At 37.0% G+C, this 18,955-nt stretch overlaps 1 protein-coding gene across 3 annotated transcripts in view; it reads right to left on the bottom strand.

The window, feature by feature from the left end:
- Positions 1–18,955, bottom strand: part of LOC148949153 (uncharacterized) — a 218,312-nt gene that overhangs the window by 65,512 nt on the left and 133,845 nt on the right. For all 3 annotated transcript variants that reach the window (XM_089093206.1, XM_089093207.1, XM_089093208.1), the window contains one exon: positions 149–380. In XM_089093206.1, coding sequence (XP_088949332.1) covers positions 149–380 — 232 coding nt within the window. The remainder of the gene's footprint in view (positions 1–148; positions 381–18,955) is intronic.

The following is an 18,955-nucleotide window of genomic DNA, read 5'->3' as shown; positions in this document are numbered from 1 at the left end:
ATATGTAAGCGCCAAAGACTCCTCCTATTTCTGTTTCCCATATCGATGGATTTGAATCTGGGTTTATAAGAACATGAAACCTAAACACAAAATATCACTTTTTAGATGAACAATGAAGGTATCCCATAATACCCTTCTGCCTACTTACCGTTGTGATTGTGCACATTGAAATTAATGGCTTGTTTTCCATTGGGCTTCTTAATTCTAGCCAGATAAGCCAATATTGTCGTCATGTCATCACCAACAGTAGCAATGTAATGAAAAAGTGTGTTCCCTTTTTTAAAAGTGACACCTAGATCTAGAGATAGTTCCGCCATTGTCTCGGCAAGATAGCCAGCGACTATTGGTCTATTTCGCCACATTGCCATAAATAGAGCAGTCTGAAAAAAGATAAATAAAATCATAAAATAGCAACGGGAAAATAAAATTGGTGGTCAATCAGGGCCAAAAACTTTTTTAGATGAAGACTTAAAATAAAGAGGTACAGTTAGGGTGATAAGTCAAGGCACATCGATAAAGTGATGTCTCAGCTTAGAAACACGGCAGTGTTTACACTATGAAGATGCTTACTTATTTTATTTATATCCCGGACGTCCTCGTAGGCAGGGTTGCCAACGTGCATACTTTCATGCTTTTTGCACTCTTTGTGCTTCATTGCACTCTTTCCCTCAACGGACGGAAGTTGCACCTTTTTTGCCAATTTTAGCTAAAAATCACTCTTTTTTGCACTCTTTTACAAAACGATGTTAGAAAAAGTGCTAGTGAAATAAAAACTTCAGATTAAATTATTTGAGTGCAAAAGATACAACTGATAGCCAGTCTGATCTCTGTTATCTCTGCCACAGAGATAATATCGTCTTTCCAGCATTGCGAACAGCCATTCAAGAAGAAGTAGATCAAAGTCAAATTAACAAGTGGAAACGTGGGAAGTGGAAATTTAAATTTAATAAAAGAAGTGAAAAGTTATTTGGCGCAATCATTCTTCTTGGAAATGGAAATGGCCAAGCAATCAAAATTAAAACATGCACATTTCTAGCAGAGTATTATCTTTTAGCTATAAAAAATTCATTTCTAATTCATTATTTAGCTATAGAAAATTCATTTTTATTCAGTTTTAGCTATAAAAAACTCTTTATTTTCTAATTCATTATTTAGAGGTCCATTTAAGAAGGGAGCCCTCCTGACTTCATTTTAAATATATTTGAAATAATTCGAGGGCAATATGTTTAATGATCGAGGATAACTTTATAACACATTGTAAACTATTTGAGCTTCTTTTTCGTGACGAAATTAGAAGCAAGTGCTCGGTTCCCTCACACCAGTTTGGGTTCCAGCGATCGCTTGGATGTGATCATGCCCTTTACTCGCTGGTGTCTATACTGACTGACGCTGAGAATGACAATGATTCTTTAGTTTTAGCAGCCCATGATCTTGCCCGTGCTTTCGATTCGTCTATCCACGAACATATTTTACTCTCTGCAGCAGAGAGAGGCGTAGAAAATTCGGTCATCGGACCCCTTGATTCAATGTATAGTAATCTTCGTGTTAGGATAAAGTGTCCTGGTTGGGATTGTGATATGCTTTTAGAAATTGATATACCAGTGAATAAGGGTATTAGGCAAGGAGCAGTAAATTCACCAGATTTATTCAATAATTCCGTAATCGAAGTGCAACATGAAGCACCAACAACGTGTATTTTATGTGGGATTAATGTGTCGCTCATAGGTTATGCCGACGGCATTTTAAACATTAGTAGAACCCTAAATGGAATAAAGAGTTGTTTTAGTGCATCAAAGGTAGAATATGTTCGTGTCGGCCATACATTTAATCCATCGAAAACTGAATTGTTATTTTTCAATTATAAAGTGTCGACTGAGGAAATATGCGTTATGATAGATGATACGGAAATCAAACCTGTTCCATCACTTACTTACCTTGGAGTCCCGATCGGTACGTCACTCAAGGCCACACGCGTACTTATTATCGCTGATACCCTTAGAAAAGTTCGTTCTGCATATAGAAAGCTTGTCCTGAGCAAGGCGAGATTTAGTCGTGATATTTTAGCCCGATTGTATAATGTATTTGTTTTACCGAGTTTTCTCTACATCTCTCCGTTTTGGAGTTGCCTCACATAGACAGAGAAGAAAAAGTTACGCACGATTTACTTTAAATATGCTAAGTATCTGCTTGGACTACAACCATGGTCCAACAACCGGTATTTGATCAGTAGGTTTGGATTGATAGACCCTGCCTTGGCAGTTCCTGCCAGAGTAGCAAGTTTTCATAAAAAGATCATGACTCTAGGTCATCCTTGGGTAACTCTTCAGGGACAGACTTGAGTTGAATGTGTTATTTGAATGTCGATGTTGAGGGCCCATTTCATTGTATATATTAGTGTTAAACCATACTTTGTTGTTTGTCTTTGCATTTTTTTCACTTTTTTATACTCTGCCGCCCATTGTATCTTTTACAGTTTTGGCAGGTAATAAATCTATATTATTATATTATTATATAATTATTTCTAAATAATGCAGTAAGCGATAAAATAATGCGATAATGATCGAGGATAACTTTAAAATTATTTCTAAATAATGCAATATTTCTAAATAATGCAAGAGTGATCAGAACAGTGAGAAGGAATGTACGTGCTGCGACAGCTGCGCGGGCGCAAATTTTTTGACTGGCAGTCTTTTTTAGTGAAAAATATCCTTTTTTGGCCTTGATTTGCACTCTTTTGAGACATTAGAAGTTGGCAACCCTGCTCGTTGGTCGCGTTGCGGCCACCTCCTTTACACGTTGACGGATCAGCTGTTTTTAAGATGTGTGGTCATCCGCTGGCTTTAAAAGTTGCAGGGGGACATTACCAAAATTGTCGCGCCATCTCTTCCTTTGTCTGCCAGGACAGCGACTGCCGTGCACTCTACCTTCGAAAACGACTTTTGAAATGAGAATGGGATGATGAACATCCTGATTTCAATAAGATGCACCCCCGTGTGGTCGCTAACCCAGTGAGTTGATTGCACACATCTGAGAACCACTATATTTCTCCTATTTTCCTTTTTTTCCAATGTATGCAAAATCAAATGGAAACAATGGAATCAGAATGGCATGGAATTAGAATGGGATGATAAACATCCTGATTTCAATAAGATGCACCTCCGCGTGGTCGCTAACCCGATGAATTGATTGCAAGAGATTGCACTGAGAAGCCGCTATGTTTCTTCTATTTTCCTTTTTTCCAATGTACACCAAATTAATAGTAATTTTCCATTTGATCTAGTAGCTTCAAATTACCACCAAAATTAAAATTCAAACTTGTTACAGCGTTAAGTCTCATAACCAATGATCTTACTCCAAAGGTTTCTCAAAATTGTCAGACGATTCTGCTCAAATTTTGAGGAAACTGCCCAATTTTCCAACACAAATTTGCAACTGCGCCTCCCAGACCTCAGTTCACCTCCCAGATCTCCGTTTGCCCACTCCCCTCTCCCAGCTGACAACAATTTCTCCAAAAACTTTGTCAAAACTGTGATAAGCTTGCATAATTCAAGCATCCATAGAAACTGGTCACTTTCTTCAGTATATACCTTTTTTCTTACTATATGGCCCATTTTTCAGTTTTCAACGTGATTTTGACTCAACTTGGGAAAATTGGCTCCAGCTTGCCCCCGCCCAGAATTTTGAAGAAGCGATACCACTGATGAGCAAGTATGAGTAGAATTAATACACGGTCAGCGAACCCTAAGCTTCTACAGTGTGAACACAATACATATATCGTTTAAAACTTTTTTTCTTTTTTTGGCGGGTCCCGGGTATTCCTTTTTTTTTTACTTTGAAGTTCCCTGCCAATTTTTTCACTCTGAATTTTTTCACTCTGAGGGACACGAGGACACTATTGGGTCAAAAAGGCAGCTTTTGAAAAAAGAACAATTTTTGAACACTTTTCCAAATCAAAACCAAATGTCTTTATTTTCTTCTTTTTTTATAAATACGACTGCTGTTAATTTGTACTTTAGTTTTAAGCTCTGGTAACGTCTTGGGGATTTTTCTTATAGATGTTTTTGCGCACAGGTTTTTCGGCACTTTTTTCACAGTTTTTAAAAATTCATAGTGGCAACCCTGTACATTGGTTAATTTTCTAGAGGGAACCTAAAAGTTTCCCTTTTTGGCCGATTTGGACACTTTTGTCCCTAAAAGTTTTGGCAACCCTGGTTGTGAATGGACCTTAAACAACAAAGAGGGACACTACAACAAAGTGCTATTTCCGGCCGTTTTGTGCCACAGAACAACGCAATGGGAGAAAACTACGAGATGGAAAATAATTTAAAAGTTATAGAACATACTTACATTAAAGAAAACGGTTTCCCAGAGATGTTTAAATAAGACCTTGTAGTTAAAAAAAAGAAAAATAAAGAAATCGATATAACTATTCAATTGTTGGTCGCAAAAGGATTCTTGCAGCTTGTGATTTCATAATCACAATGTGAATGAAATTGATTTTGCACAAGGTAAAAGTACCTAGTGAATGCAGAACGTTACATTTAGAAATTTCACGCAGCTTATTTTTAAGGAATTTGAACTTTAATCTTGAAATCTCCAATCTTTGGAGTTGACGTTACTTTAGATAAAACCTAAGAACTGGATAGTAGGCTAATCTATTTATGCCCCAATGTAAGAGGTGGACGGTCTGAACGGTGAAAATGCACATGCAGCCATCTTGAATCTTTACGTTGCCATACCCTCGTTTCCTCAGACTTCTGAATGTGAGCTAGTTGATATGTTAAGGTAAAGGATGTGTAGTTGATATGTTATAATGTTAAGGTAAGTAGATATCCTCAGCAGTCGTACAAACCCGAAGATTGCATTGATTCTGTATAGCCTCAGTTGTGACCTGTATTTTTTTTTTTAATTTTTTTTTTTTTTTAATTTAGCAAATTTGTTGTTATTCAATTTGTTCTATGAAAATACCAAAAAAGAATTTTTCAAAGCTACTCCCATCCCAAAAAAAAGGTATTTTTCAAAATTTAAGGTTAGAGGGGACATCTAGGATGCCTCCCCCAATTGACCCCATTCGCTTAACAAAAAAAGAACAAACATAAAAACATGTGAATTATATGGGAAACATCAGAAATTATATGTGAAAGATGGAGATTCCTTAAACATTAGATTTAACCCCTCTCCATTTTACTGGTTGAAAATTTCATACGGGAAAATATCGGGTTTTACTAAAAAAAAAAAAGGAGTTTTAGCTTATCATTTAAGGTGAAATTAAATGAAAAACAGGGTATACAGACTATTTTCTCTAGGATATTTAAACAGCATCTAAAAGGATTCAACGAAAGAGTTATGCCCCAGCTACATCTGACTGGGGCCAGATGTGGGCCATTAGCCATATCTGGTTGGGGCCAGGTGTGGGCCATTAGCCAAATCAATAAAGCCAAGGTTTATGAATGACCTGTTTTCTTGATTTTAGTGTCATAATTGCAGCCTACAACGGAAGCTGAAAATCGAAAGGACATGAAATTAGTTTGAAAAGCCTATATCAACGCTAGGCTGTTCCCAACTGTTGCCTACTGATAGTATGAATTTGTATTTTTGGTCAAATTAGCGGTATAGATAAATGCAGTTTCAAGCTTTCATCTTTTCTAATTCCAAAATTGAACTTTAACGTTCACTCTGATTAGTCAGTCATAAAGTATACGTTTGGAAATTGGACATTACTCGACTCAACAAGTTAAGAATGGGATAGAAAATTAGCACTGCAGATGTGAGTAATTTTGACCTTATCCGTGTTTTGACTCAGTTATTCCGGGTCTCCCTTGGAAATCCCTTCGGTCTTTCGTTTAGAAAAGGTAACATGGTGAATAATCCCTTCAGTGGCGTCAATTAACGAAAACTTAGGGGCGGGGGCGGTTTTATGACTCAGTACTTCCGAGTCTCCCTTGGAAATCCCTTCAGTGGCGTCTATTGACGAAAACTTAAGTGCGGGGGCAAAATATATTTTTTTTAAATCGATGGAAAACGAATCTGTCATACTTTCCAATGAAAATAGACCAAACAAGCATTTTTCAAAATCGATGGGGGGGGGACAAATAATCTAGCCCCCCTCCCCCCATCGATACCACTGAGTCCAGTGGGTTTATTACTGACTATTCGAATAAAAATGAAAAAAGATCAATATTGGCAAATAACCAGTATTGCATAGAAGTGTCTGCCTTTTTGAAACATTACAAGCCACTGTTTGAAACAGGTTAGTTATAACTTACAACGTTACTGTCTATACGACAATAAATATAAAATAAGATGACTACTAATTTACAATTGACGTCATTGGGAATTGAACTTTTGTCAAACAGCTGAGAAAACAAAGTAAAACACTTGTTGAAAAACGTGACATATTCAAATATTCTTACTAAACTTTATTTTTAAAAAAAATAATTGTAAAATGTTGGTTACTTATGTATTACAGCGACCCCACCCAAAAATAAAAAATTGTAAAATGTTGGGTACTTATGTATTACAGCGACCCCACCCAAGAAGTTAAGTTAGGTTAATCCTAATGAAATATACCTAAAGGTACTTATGTGTAATATAATTCACACTCGAGAACTTGTATCGCGAACATGAGACAATACCCAGTTTTCATGGTGTTTATACCAGACAATTACGTTCGGCTCGTTGAAGAACTATATTGCAACTATAATTTAATTAAATGTTTAGTTGATATATTGGTTAAGATAGTTTAGGTTACGTATTTAATATAATGCGGCCTGGGCGGCCCCCCTTCCATAATCCTTTGCTGTAGTTTTCATAATTTTGTTACTAAAGAATTGTATTTTCATCATATTTTGTTTTATTTCATTAGCATTCACCAAACTTAACTTCTCGTGTGTGTATTATATAACACATAAGTACCCACCTAAATTTGATGAAAATATAATACTTTAGTTACTAAGTTACAGAAACTAAAACAAAGAATTAAGGAAATCAGGCCATCCAGAATGTGTTATATTGAATACTTAACCTAGCCTAACCTAACCAAAATACCAACTCTATATATTAAAAGTTTAAGTAGAATACAACAATATTGTTATTTTTGTTACTGTAACTAAGCTAACTGTTTCCTAGTACAGACAGGGAAACCGGTTTTAGGCAGACAGATGAGATCAAACTTCTTGAGTGGGGTCGCTATAATACACAAATACCAAATGTTATATTTCATAGGAAGAATATAGTGTAATTTCAGAAATTATGTACACCGTGTGACACGTGCCAAGCATGACGGAAGTGTGTCAAGCGTGGCAAATACTGTGCCAAGAGAGGCGGAACTATGTGGCATACATGACGTTCTGAAATGTACAACAGGTGGCGGAAAGTGGGCGCCCCCTCGATGCCTATCAATCTAAACTTGAACCCAGTTTCAAGACCGCACTTTTATTATTGGCATTTTTATCCTTACAAATCGAGTATAAAGAAAAAACTTAACCAATAAAAAAAAATATGAAAATAGTAACCACACTTTTTCAATAGCTTTAGATAGCATGTCTTAATTTTTAGATTTCAACTATTTTTACAATTTAAGTCTATAAAATATCATAAGGGACGTCAACTGGTAAGTAGAGGGCAATTTCGCCCTAGATCTTTTGCCTCTCCCAGAGCTTTTGAAAGAACATTTTTGGTGTTTCCACTAAAAATACCGGTACTTGTTAAGAATCTGGTAAATTCGCGACAATTGTATTGCTAAGATCTTTATGAAAACATGTTTACGCTGCCATGTGATATATAAACAAAGGGTTTCTCACTCCGGGAACTAAATTTAAACTTTAGTTTTCTGGGGTTCAGGGGGACCAAAAGGTACAGGTTGGGTTAGGTTACGTTACGTTACGTATTTAATAAATGATATGCTTTACCAACACCCCCCACCCCTAATGTGCAATTATATAGCCCTAATTTGTTTCTAAACTATTATATTTTCATCATATTTTGTTTTATTTCATTAGCATTAACGAAACTTCACTTACTGCTCACTTACCAGATTCTTAACAGTACCAAAATAACTTTTTTGGTAGTTTTGTTGAAAAAACAACTACAATGCCCCCGTAACTTTTTCAAATTACCTCTTAGATACTGTTAGAGACCCTACTGCCTTTCCATGACGATAAAATAAAAGTTCAAAATAGGGATAAAATCCTTTTTAATAGACAGTGTATAGAAATTTACAAAAAAAAACCAGATAAAAAATATCTGGTATTTTTTGGATTTTATCCCTATTTTGAACTTTTATTTTATCAAAACATCTCTTTTTTGTATCTATATTTTCGTGAATTGGCAACCCTGCTTTTTATACAAATTATCAATTCCCTACCAAGGGTAGACTCACACATTCATTACATAAAGTAATGGACTTATTATAATGTCGGTACGGTTTTAACCACAAGCTTCAAAATAAGTGTTTAAAAAGGTGGTAAAAATCAAGTCTAGACTACAGCTTGTCATTGAAAACTTCTTTTATTGCAACAATGTAATTGGATGACGAAAAAAGCGGAATTTATAACACAGGAAACGTGCTTACTATTTAGGAAGTCGAAATATGTAATTAAGACACTCATACATCAGATTCAAATCATAGCTATTTCCTCATCTCGGTATTTTCTACATAATAGATGGTAAAGTCGGTAAAGTTCTACCAAATCATATTATTTAATTAGTGATAAAATTAATAAAAAATCCTATTCCTTTTTTTTATTCTGTTTACGAATTTATATTGAAATTATGACATTAATGAATTTAAGCCCCCCCCCCTATATTGGCTAATTCAGAGTTAGCTTAGGTATATTTAGGGGGGGGGGGGCTGAAATTCATTTATATAAGAAATTATTATTATATTCGTAATCAGCATAAAAAAAGGCATCAAATGGTGTATTCACTTTATTCCTAACTCAGTAATATGATTTGGTAGAACTTTACCGTAAAGTCTTCAACTTTTCTTGAGCAGAACCCGAGGGGGCACCTACTTTCGGAAATCAAGTACACCAGGTGGCGTGTCCCAAGAGGGGCGGAAGCTGTACCAAGTATGGTGGAGACTATGTCAAGCGTGCCGGAAACTGTGCCAAGCGTTGCAGAAATGAGCAGCACACGTTCTGATATGCACTGCAGTTGGCGGAAAATGGGTATCGCCTCGCAAGAACACAGTAAAATGAACAGACCGTTTAATCAATCCCCCCCACAAAAAACTGCCTTTAAAAGTTTCAATTTGATCCCCCTCTCCGACCCGCAACAAACAACAGGATAAATTTACCCCATTATAATGCACTCCATTACGAAGAAACACTCCTCCTTCAGCGAATTCTTCATCCATTTGCAAACGTAAAACAGGCTAATATTGATCTTTTCTCCACAAATGCAACTTTTGCTCAAATATTCTCAACATTTTGCTTCAGAAAATGTCTAGCATCAGGATCGAACCCGTTGCCCCGAGATTAAGAGCCTGATGATCTACCGTCCGAGCTAGCCGGTCTTATTAGTTGGTTTTACAGCTTAGTAAAACCAAGCAATGCAAACGAATGAATCGGTTTTCTATAAACGGGTTTTCTCTAAAGTTACAACAATTTACCAATTACATAAAAGAGGAAAAGAAATATGAGTATACGTAAAAACTTTTGAAGAAATCTGCTTTCGAAAATAGCCTCAAAAATGGAACATTGACATGCATAGAAATAGTATTGCCACTGGAAATAGGAGCTTCTGTTATTCATACCCCACCACAGTACAAATATTAAACAGTAGCGAAAATTCCTATACTCTCCATTAAAGATATTTGGGACACGTCATTCGCACACCTTTCTTCATGACTCCGATTTAACGCACGCTCAACGACAAATTTTTAACGCAGGGAGACATTGTTCTGAATCTATTGCTCTGACGCATTGGTAGTTTCCCTTTCCGCGCATTGTGATGCGTCTCATTTCTGTGTCTAATTTTCTCTACTGTTTAATATTTATGCTGGGATCATAACTGAATTTACTGAATTGAAAGATCCATTGCGGGCTTAAGCTTACACAACTTGGTCGTATATATTCTAATACTTATAGCTGCATCATTTGAGGATTTTGGATTCTAACTTCACCTGAAATAACTTGAGGAATTCACCATTGCAGACACTTCCAGCGCTATCTACAAATCTATAGAGAAAAGAATATAAATAATGTTTTTCCACAAGGACTGAAGTAACCATTTCTAGGATCTCGACCCGTGCCGTGCTGTTCTCCTGTAGGCAATGTAGCAGATTCCTAACAGTGGTATCTCTTTAAAATTTTTACAAGAGGAAACACCTTTTAAGCTGATTCGAGTGGATGGAACGTTGGACTTGTAACCCTATGTCCTTCGGGACGAGGGTTCAAGTCTTGGTGTAGCAAATCCTTTGACTTGAAGTGGGGGTCAAAGGTGTGACTGCAAGCTCAGCCATGGTTCCAAAGATTCCCAGGCCAACAGATTCCCAAGTATCATCTGAATTTCATATTCCAAGTGAGACAGAGAAACGATTGGCCCTGCTGCAAGAACAAGAAGAACGGAGAAGAAGACCTTTGAACATGTTTAGGACGGTAATCTTTTGCGTGTAACTTTAAATTCCCTACTAAACGATGAATGAAATGAGATAACTTGTTCCTTTAAGTAAAAATGTTTACCCTAGAGTTTAAGTATTTTTTTATTTATTTTCTGATAAAAGTGAAAAATGCATTTAACATTAACGACAATGGGAAGAACCTCTTCATCAATAGGATTCGTGATCATACCTGTCTATACATGTATCGTATTTTCTCATTCTTCTTAACCGAAGGAGAAGCTAGATAAGCAAGAAGACTCGAAGACAAGCAAGATACTATGGAAACTCTCCTAATTTGGACTTGAAAGGAAAAGTCCTGTTTTACTGCAACAAGACTAGTTGTTCAATAACATCTTTTGTTTGATTTTTTTTTTTGTCGCCACATCTTTGTGTAATAGAAACATGATGATGTAATAAAATCAAATAAGTAAGATTCAAGAAAACTCTTGAGTTCAAAGCAGTCAGAGGAGATCAACTCTTACTAACTTCAATAAAACAGGACCTTCGATTTCAAATTTGAGTGAATTATCTTCCTTTCGGAAATAGTAAAAGGTTCTGAAAGGGATTGAGCCATTTCAGACAAAAAAGCAAATTTCCCTATTTGTGAGAATTGGGTAGATGCAGGGACGTACGCAGGGGGTGGGGGCCTCCGGATCGGGGTTCCCTCGAAATCTTACAATATTTTTTTTGTCCCATAATTTTCTGATACTTCTCACATAAGGGATAGTAGCTAATTACTGATTTAGATATCGTGTTAACCGCTGTCGATGATTTTTCGACCTGAAATTACCCAAGTGGGCCACAAGCATTGCTATACCATTTTCTGTCCAACTTCTCACCCTCTGTCAAGCAATCTTTGAACTAATAGTTATCTTTCAAAGTTCATCTCTTCGTGTGTGGGTCCCTCTCTGGGGGATGAAGCGGTCATTCTTGCAGGTAAACCCAGCATTTTCAGTTGACAGTCTAAAACCAAGTGTTGCTAAAGATAGGACAAGCGTGAAAATGTCGAAACTAACTCCAATAAAACAGAACCTATGATTTCGAATTCGAGTGACTTATTTTCCTTTCGGAAATAGTAGAAGGTTCTGAAAGGGATTGAGCCAGTTTCAGTACACCTTAGTAAAACCAAGCAATGCAAACGAATGAATCGGTTTTCTATAAACGGGTTTTCTCTAAAGTTACAACAATTTACCAATTACATAAAAGAGGAAAAGAAATATGAGTATACCTAAAAACTTTTGAAGAAATCTGCTTTCGAAAATAGCCTCAAAAATGGAACATTGACATGCATAGAAATAGTATTGCCACTGGAAATAGGAGCTTCTGTTATTCATACCCCACCACAGTACAAATATTAAACAGTAGCGAAAATTCCTATACTCTCCATTAAAGATGTTTGGGACACGTCATTCGCACACCTTTCTTCATGACTCCGATTTAACGCACGCTCAACGACAAATTTTTAACGCAGAGAGACATATTGTTCTGAATCTATTGCTCTGACGCATTGGTAGTTTCCCTTTCCGCGCATTGTGATGTGTCTTATTTCTGTGTCTAATTTTCTTTACTGTTTAATATTTATGCTGGGATCATAACTGAATTTACTGAATTGAAAGATCCATTGCGGGCTTAAGCTTACACAACTTGGTCGTATATATTCTAATACTTATAGCTGCATCATTTGAGGATTTTGGATTCTAACTTCACCTGAAATAACTTGAGGAATTCACCATTGCAGACACTTCCAGCGCTATCTACAAATCTATAGAGGAAAGAATATAAATAATGTTTTTCCACAAGGACTGAAGTAACCATTTCTAGGATCTCGACCCGTGCCGTGCTGTTCTCCTGTAGGCAATGTAGCAGATTCCTAACAGTGGTATCTCTTTAAAATTTTTACAAGAGGAAACACCTTTTAAGCTGATTCGAGTGGATGGAACGTTGGACTTGTAACCCTATGTCCTTCGGGACGAGGGTTCAAGTCTTGGTGTAGCAAATCCTTTGACTTGAAGTGGGGGTCAAAGGTGTGACTGCAAGCTCAGCCATGGTTCCAAAGATTCCCAGGCCAACAGATTCCCAAGTATCATCTGAATTTCATATTCCAAGTGAGACAGAGAAACGATTGGCCCTGCTGCAAGAACAAGAAGAACGGAGAAGAAGACCTTTGAACATGTTTAGGACGGTAATCTTTTGCGTGTAACTTTAAATTCCCTACTAAACGATGAATGAAATGAGATAACTTGTTCCTTTAAGTAAAAATGTTTACCCTAGAGTTTAAGTATTTTTTTATTTATTTTCTGATAAAAGTGAAAAATGCATTTAACATTAACGACAATGGGAAGAACCTCTTCATCAATAGGATTCGTGATCATACCTGTCTATACATGTATCGTATTTTCTCATTCTTCTTAACCGAAGGAGAAGCTAGATAAGCAAGAAGACTCGAAGACAAGCAAGATACTATGGAAACTCTCCTAATTTGGACTTGAAAGGAAAAGTCCTGTTTTACTGCAACAAGACTAGTTGTTCAATAACATCTTTTGTTTGATTTTTTTTTGTCGCCACATCTTTGTGTAATAGAAACATGATGATGTAATAAAATCAAATAAGTAAGATTCAAGAAAACTCTTGAGTTCAAAGCAGTCAGAGGAGATCAACTCTTACTAACTTCAATAAAACAGGACCTTCGATTTCAAATTCGAGTGAATTATCTTCCTTTCGGAAATAGTAAAAGGTTCTGAAAGGGATTGAGCCATTTCAGACAAAAAAGCAAATTTCCCAATTTGTGAGAATTGGGTAGATGCAGGGACGTACGCAGGGGGTGGGGCCTCCGGATCGGGGTTCCCTCGAAATCTTACAATATTTTTTTTGTCCCATAATTTTCTGATACTTCTCACATAAGGGATAGTAGCTAATTACTGATTTAGATATCGTGTTAACCGCTGTCGATGATTTTTCGACCTGAAATTACCCAAGTGGGCCACAAGCATTGCTATAACATTTTCTGTCCAACTTCTCACCCTCTGTCAAGCAATCTTTGAACTAATAGTTATCTTTCAAAGCTCATCTGTTCGTGTGTGGGTCCTTCTCTGGGGGATGAAGCGGTCATTCTTGCAGGTAAACCCAGCATTTTCAGTTGACAGTCTAAAACCAAGTGTTGCTAAAGATAGGACAAGCGTGAAAATGTCGAAACTAACTCCAATAAAACAGAACCTATGATTTCGAATTCGAGTGAATTATTTTCCTTTCGGAAATAGTAGAAGGTTCTGAAAGGGATTGAGCCAGTTTCAGACAAAAAAGCAAATTTCCCTATTTGTGAGAATTGGGTAGATGCAGGGACGTACGCAGGGGGTGGGGACCTCCGGGCCCCCCATCTGTTCGTGTGTGGGTCCTTCTCTGGGGGATGAAGCGGTCATTCTTGCAATTAAACTCAGCCTTTTCGGTTGACAGTCTAAAACCAAGTGTTGCTAAAGATAGGACGAGCGTGAAAATGTCGAAAAAAACAACAGTGTTCTCCAGCTTTGGGGTAAAAACGACGAATTATTGAGGCTGGTTCTGAAAAAAATCCGGCAATAGTGATCAGGTGAACATTGCCGTTACGACTGAACCTTCGAATTCAGCTTAGGAATCAATATCAAATGCTGAGGTAGTATCAGTCAAACGTGAAGAAATATACGCTGAGCTTGACATGGAGCCTATTTTGAAAGAAAAGGTTCGGTTTCCGATGAAACAAAGCATAATTTACTGAAAAGACATTTTAAACCAAACAAGGACTATCCTTTCCCGGTTCATGTCACAGGCTCAAAAATAAGCAAGTTTCCAAGTTAGCTGGATGGATAAGTACGACTGGCTAGTATTTTCTTCAGTGAAAAAAGGGTGTTTCTGCAAATATTGTGCTTTGTTTGCTTGTGATCAAGCCGGAAGGGGGTCTCACCAAAAATTAAGGCAGCTCGTCATGGATCCTCACGTGAATTGGATAAACGCCCTGAAAGACTTTTCTAAACATCAGTCAAACTCCTACCATAAAGACGCTGTTGTTGGGGGGGGGGGGTTCTGGCAACTGTGAGCAAAAGTCCTCTATAGTGCAAGTCTTGAATACTCAGAAAAGCGACGAAATAGAAATAAACAGAAAACGGCTTCGTCTCATCACAGAAACAATACTGTTGTGTGGACCAAGGCCGTATCCAGGGGGGGGGGTTTGACCCCCCCCCCTGAAACGTTTGTCTGACTGTTTGAAAAACGTAACAAAAACGGACATGAACAAATCTGGTATGCGTTTTGAGGTTTTTTGTGTACCGCCCCCCCCCTAAAATTTTTTTTGTAAAACGCCCTCCGAAAAAAAATCCTGGGTACGGCCTTGATGTGGACCGCAAGGACTTGCACTGCGTGGGGACGAGGATTGGGGGAAATTAATCTTTGTAGAGCCTGTAAAATACGATAAGAATTTTAGGACCTTGCTACGCTATCGGATGAGAGACGATCCAATAATGAAAGAGGTGTATGAGAAAAGTGCGGGCAAGGGTCAATTTTGGAGGGAAAACCAAAAATGCTCAGAATCGAAAATAAATGGGATCTGCCTGAAGGCCAAGGCTCAGAGGCCCTTCGTTCCCCAATTTCTGCGGGCAGGGGAGGGGGAGGGGCAATTTTGGAGGGAACACCAAAAATGCTCAGAATCAAAAATAAAGGGGATCTGCCTCAAGGGGAAGGCTCAGAGGCCCCTCCTTCCTCCATTTCTGAGGGCAGGGGGGAGGGGGAGTCAATTTTGGAGGGAAAACCAAAAATACTCAGAATCAAAAATAAATGGGATCTGCCTCAAGGGGAAGGCTCAGAGGCCCCTCCTTCCTCCATTTCTGAGGGGATGGGGGAGGGGGAGTCAATTTTGGAGAAAAAAACAAAAATACTCAGAATCGAAAATAAACGGGATCTTCCTCAAGGGGAAGGCTCAGAGGCCCTTCGTTCACCCATTTCTGAGGGAAGGGGAGGGGGGAGGGTCAATTTTGGAAGGGAAAACCAAAAATACTCAGAAATTTCATTTTGAATTTCCTTCATTGAAATGCTAGACGTGGAATATTTCAGTAGTGTTTGGTTGTGCTTTACCTTGTCGGAGGTACATTCTCTTAAATTTTCAAAGTTCATTTTGAATTTCTTTCGTTGAAATGCAACAGTTGGAATATTTCAGTAGTGAATTGTTGTGCTTTACCTTGACACAGCTACATTCTCATGATTTTTTCGAAGTTCATTTTGAATTTCTGTCGTGAAATGCAAGAGTTGGAATATTTCAGTAATGACTTGTTGTGCTTCATCTTGTCACAGTTACATTCTCTTGATTTTTCGAAGTTCATTTTGAATTTCTGTTGTAAAATGCAAGAGTTGGAATATTTCAGTAGTGAATTGTTGTGCTTTACCTTGTCACAGTTACATTCTCTTGATTTTTCGAAGTTCATTTTGAATTTCTCCCGTAAAATGCAAGAGTTGGAATATTTCAGTAGTGTTTTGTTGTGCTTTACCTTGTCACAGTTACGTTCTGTTGATTTTCATAGTTCGTTTTGAATTTCTTTCATTGAAATGCAAGAGTTGGAATATTTCAGTAGTGTTTTGTTGTGCTTTACCTTGTCACAGTTACATTCTCTTAATTTTTCAATGTTCATTTTGAATTTCTTTCGCGAAGTGCAAGAATTGGAATATTTCAGTAGTGTCTTGTCGTGGTCTACCTTGTCATAGCTACATTCTCATGATTTTTCACAGTTCATTTTGAATTTCTGTCGTGAAATGCAAGAGTTGGAATATTTCAGTAGTGACTTGTTGTGCTTTACCTTGTCACAGTTACATTCTCTTGATTTTTCTAAGTTCATTTTGAATTTCTGTCGTGAAATGCAAAAGTTGGAATATTTCAGTAGTGTTTTGTTGTGCTTTACCTTGTCACAGTTACATTCTGTTGATTTTCATATTTCATTTTGAATTTCTTTCATTGAAATGCAAGAGTTGGAATATTTCACTAGTGTTTTGTTGTGCTTTACCTTGTCACAGTTACATTCTCTTAATTTTTCAAAGTTCATTTTGAATTTCTTTCGTGAAATGCAAGAATTGGAGTATTTCAGTAGCGCCTTGTCGTGCTTTACCTTGTCACAGCTACATTCTCCTGATTTTTCAAAGTTGATTTTGAATTTCTGTCTTGAAATGCAAGAGTTGGAATATTTCAGTAGTGACTTGTTCTGCTTTACCTTGTCACAGTTACATTCTCTTGATTTTTATAAGTTCATTTTGAATTTCTCTCGTGAAATGCAAGAGTTGGAATATTTCAGTAGTGTTCTTATAATGGAAGGGGTAATGTAGGGTAATTCTTACGGGTCACTTTTCATAGAGGGATGGGTTGATTTTCTCATAAGTACTCACCGGACATACTGTTATGACCAATGGGATAAAAAGCATCACAGGTCGCAACAGTTGACCAGCGGTTCCCCATGTTGTAAGATTATTTCGCTTAACTGGGTAGTAGTTTCTCATAGTTGGCTTGAGATCAATCTAGTGGAAGAGGGATAGTAGACACCACTTCCACCGGACTGTCCAAGGCTTCCCACGACTGAGGGTCCATCCATTTGTCAGTTATTTCTTTGTTACGTAATCACAACTCGCATCTGTATAGTTGTTTTTCGTAAGGAAATGGCGTTTCAAAAATAGATCCCAAGAATAAAAAAAAACTTTCGATCTACTCCTGCAACACGACTCCCTCATGATTGAGGATCTATTTACTTTTTAAGGATTTCCTTGTTATGTAATCACTATTTGTATCCTTATAGTTGTTCATAAGGCAGTTATAGTGCTTGCCATGCGATTTCTTGTTGTGTAATCAAGTCTCGTATTTATGTAACCTTTTTTCAACAGAAGGTGAGAGTCAAGTGATTGCATGGTGGGACAATATACACCATGCCCATCCCTGGCTCTAACCTCCTATGCTCGGGGATTCATCCGTTTTCACTATCGCGTATCGTATGGATATTTGAATTATTCCTTCTATACCACTTTCAAAGTACTTCATGGGGTTGTTTGCTGAATTATTTTATTTCGTTTTTATGAATTAGAATTGCCATTTATATCGAGCTTTTATTAATTGTCGAGAGTAAAAAAAAAATTTGTTGTTACCACCCGGAGTGTGGGGGTATCACTACTGATTTTTAGCTAAAAGTCTCTTTTACATGGTTTTGAGTGGGCTTTCGAGCTTAAGTCGTTAAGTAAAGGGTTGTATTATATTATTCGCTAGCATATTTCAATTAATGCGATAACAATCGATCAGTTTGAAGGAGCTTTAGAACTTTCTTTTATAATTTAAAGTGGGCATTCGATTTCTATACTCGGGAAATCCTCATATTTAACAGTTTTCTAAGTAACTGTAGTTAACAAAAAAAATTTTTTTGACAATCTTTTTAAGCTTCCGTAATTATTCTGTATCTTGTCACCGTGAACAAACTCCATTACGGCCAAAGTTTGAAAATATAGACTTATTTTTTAAGGCTTTCAAAAATTAAGCTATTAAACCGTAGTGCATTTTCATTTATCGTCATACTTTATTCAGCTTTGATTATTGCGACTAAAATACCTATTGATTTATTTTCTTCAGCTTTGTACACAATTAATTAAAGGGAGTTAATTTATTTTATATTGAAGGCGATTCTTCCTTAATTGCTTATTATGATAGCTATTGTTTCAGTTGAATCAAATGAAGAATTGCGTATTGATGTTTACTCAATATCTTTATAAAATTTGGGACTAAACTCCTTATTTCAGGGTACTTTAGAATTATTCTAAATTGGTGGAGTATAAAGGCTTGTTAATTAAGATCAAGTCTTCTCGTTCGAATGAGTTAAAAGAAAAACACATTCACTTTTAAGGTGTCGACTCATTCTTCTCCCGTGGCGGAGTTGTCGCCATGTGGCGGAGATGCTTATATTCATTCACGATATTATCCAAAAATTTGTCAAGGCATAAAAATTTATTTCTTTATATTCCCCTAAAGAAAGTGAGGTATATTATACGTATTGCGGTGAGCCATTGGTAAATTAGAGTTAGTTTAGTCTCAATATAAATGTAATAAGTTATAATAAGCTGTAATCTTTTTGCTGTAAAGTCATAGGAAATGCGACCGAAACTCTGTGGAAACTGTGGGTTAAGCTGTGGAAAACGCGCTGAATTGAAGTTATCAAGTATTTTGGGCAATAGGTTGCATAGGTTGCATCAAGACTGGGCTAGGTAATTGCAGACAGAGAAAAGTTTGTTTTAAATTCGTGTGAAAACAAAATCATCACGTACAAGAAACTTTCTTAGGTGGCGGTCTTATAATATTGTATTGTAAACTAT

This window comes from Artemia sp. Qi Xiang Cuo, chromosome 8 (assembly GCF_049724085.1).
Source record: "Artemia sp. Qi Xiang Cuo chromosome 8, ASM4972408v1, whole genome shotgun sequence".
In the NCBI taxonomy this organism is placed as follows: Eukaryota; Metazoa; Arthropoda; class Branchiopoda; order Anostraca; family Artemiidae; genus Artemia; species Artemia sp. Qi Xiang Cuo.
This window is presented reverse-complemented; position numbering and strand designations above follow the sequence as displayed.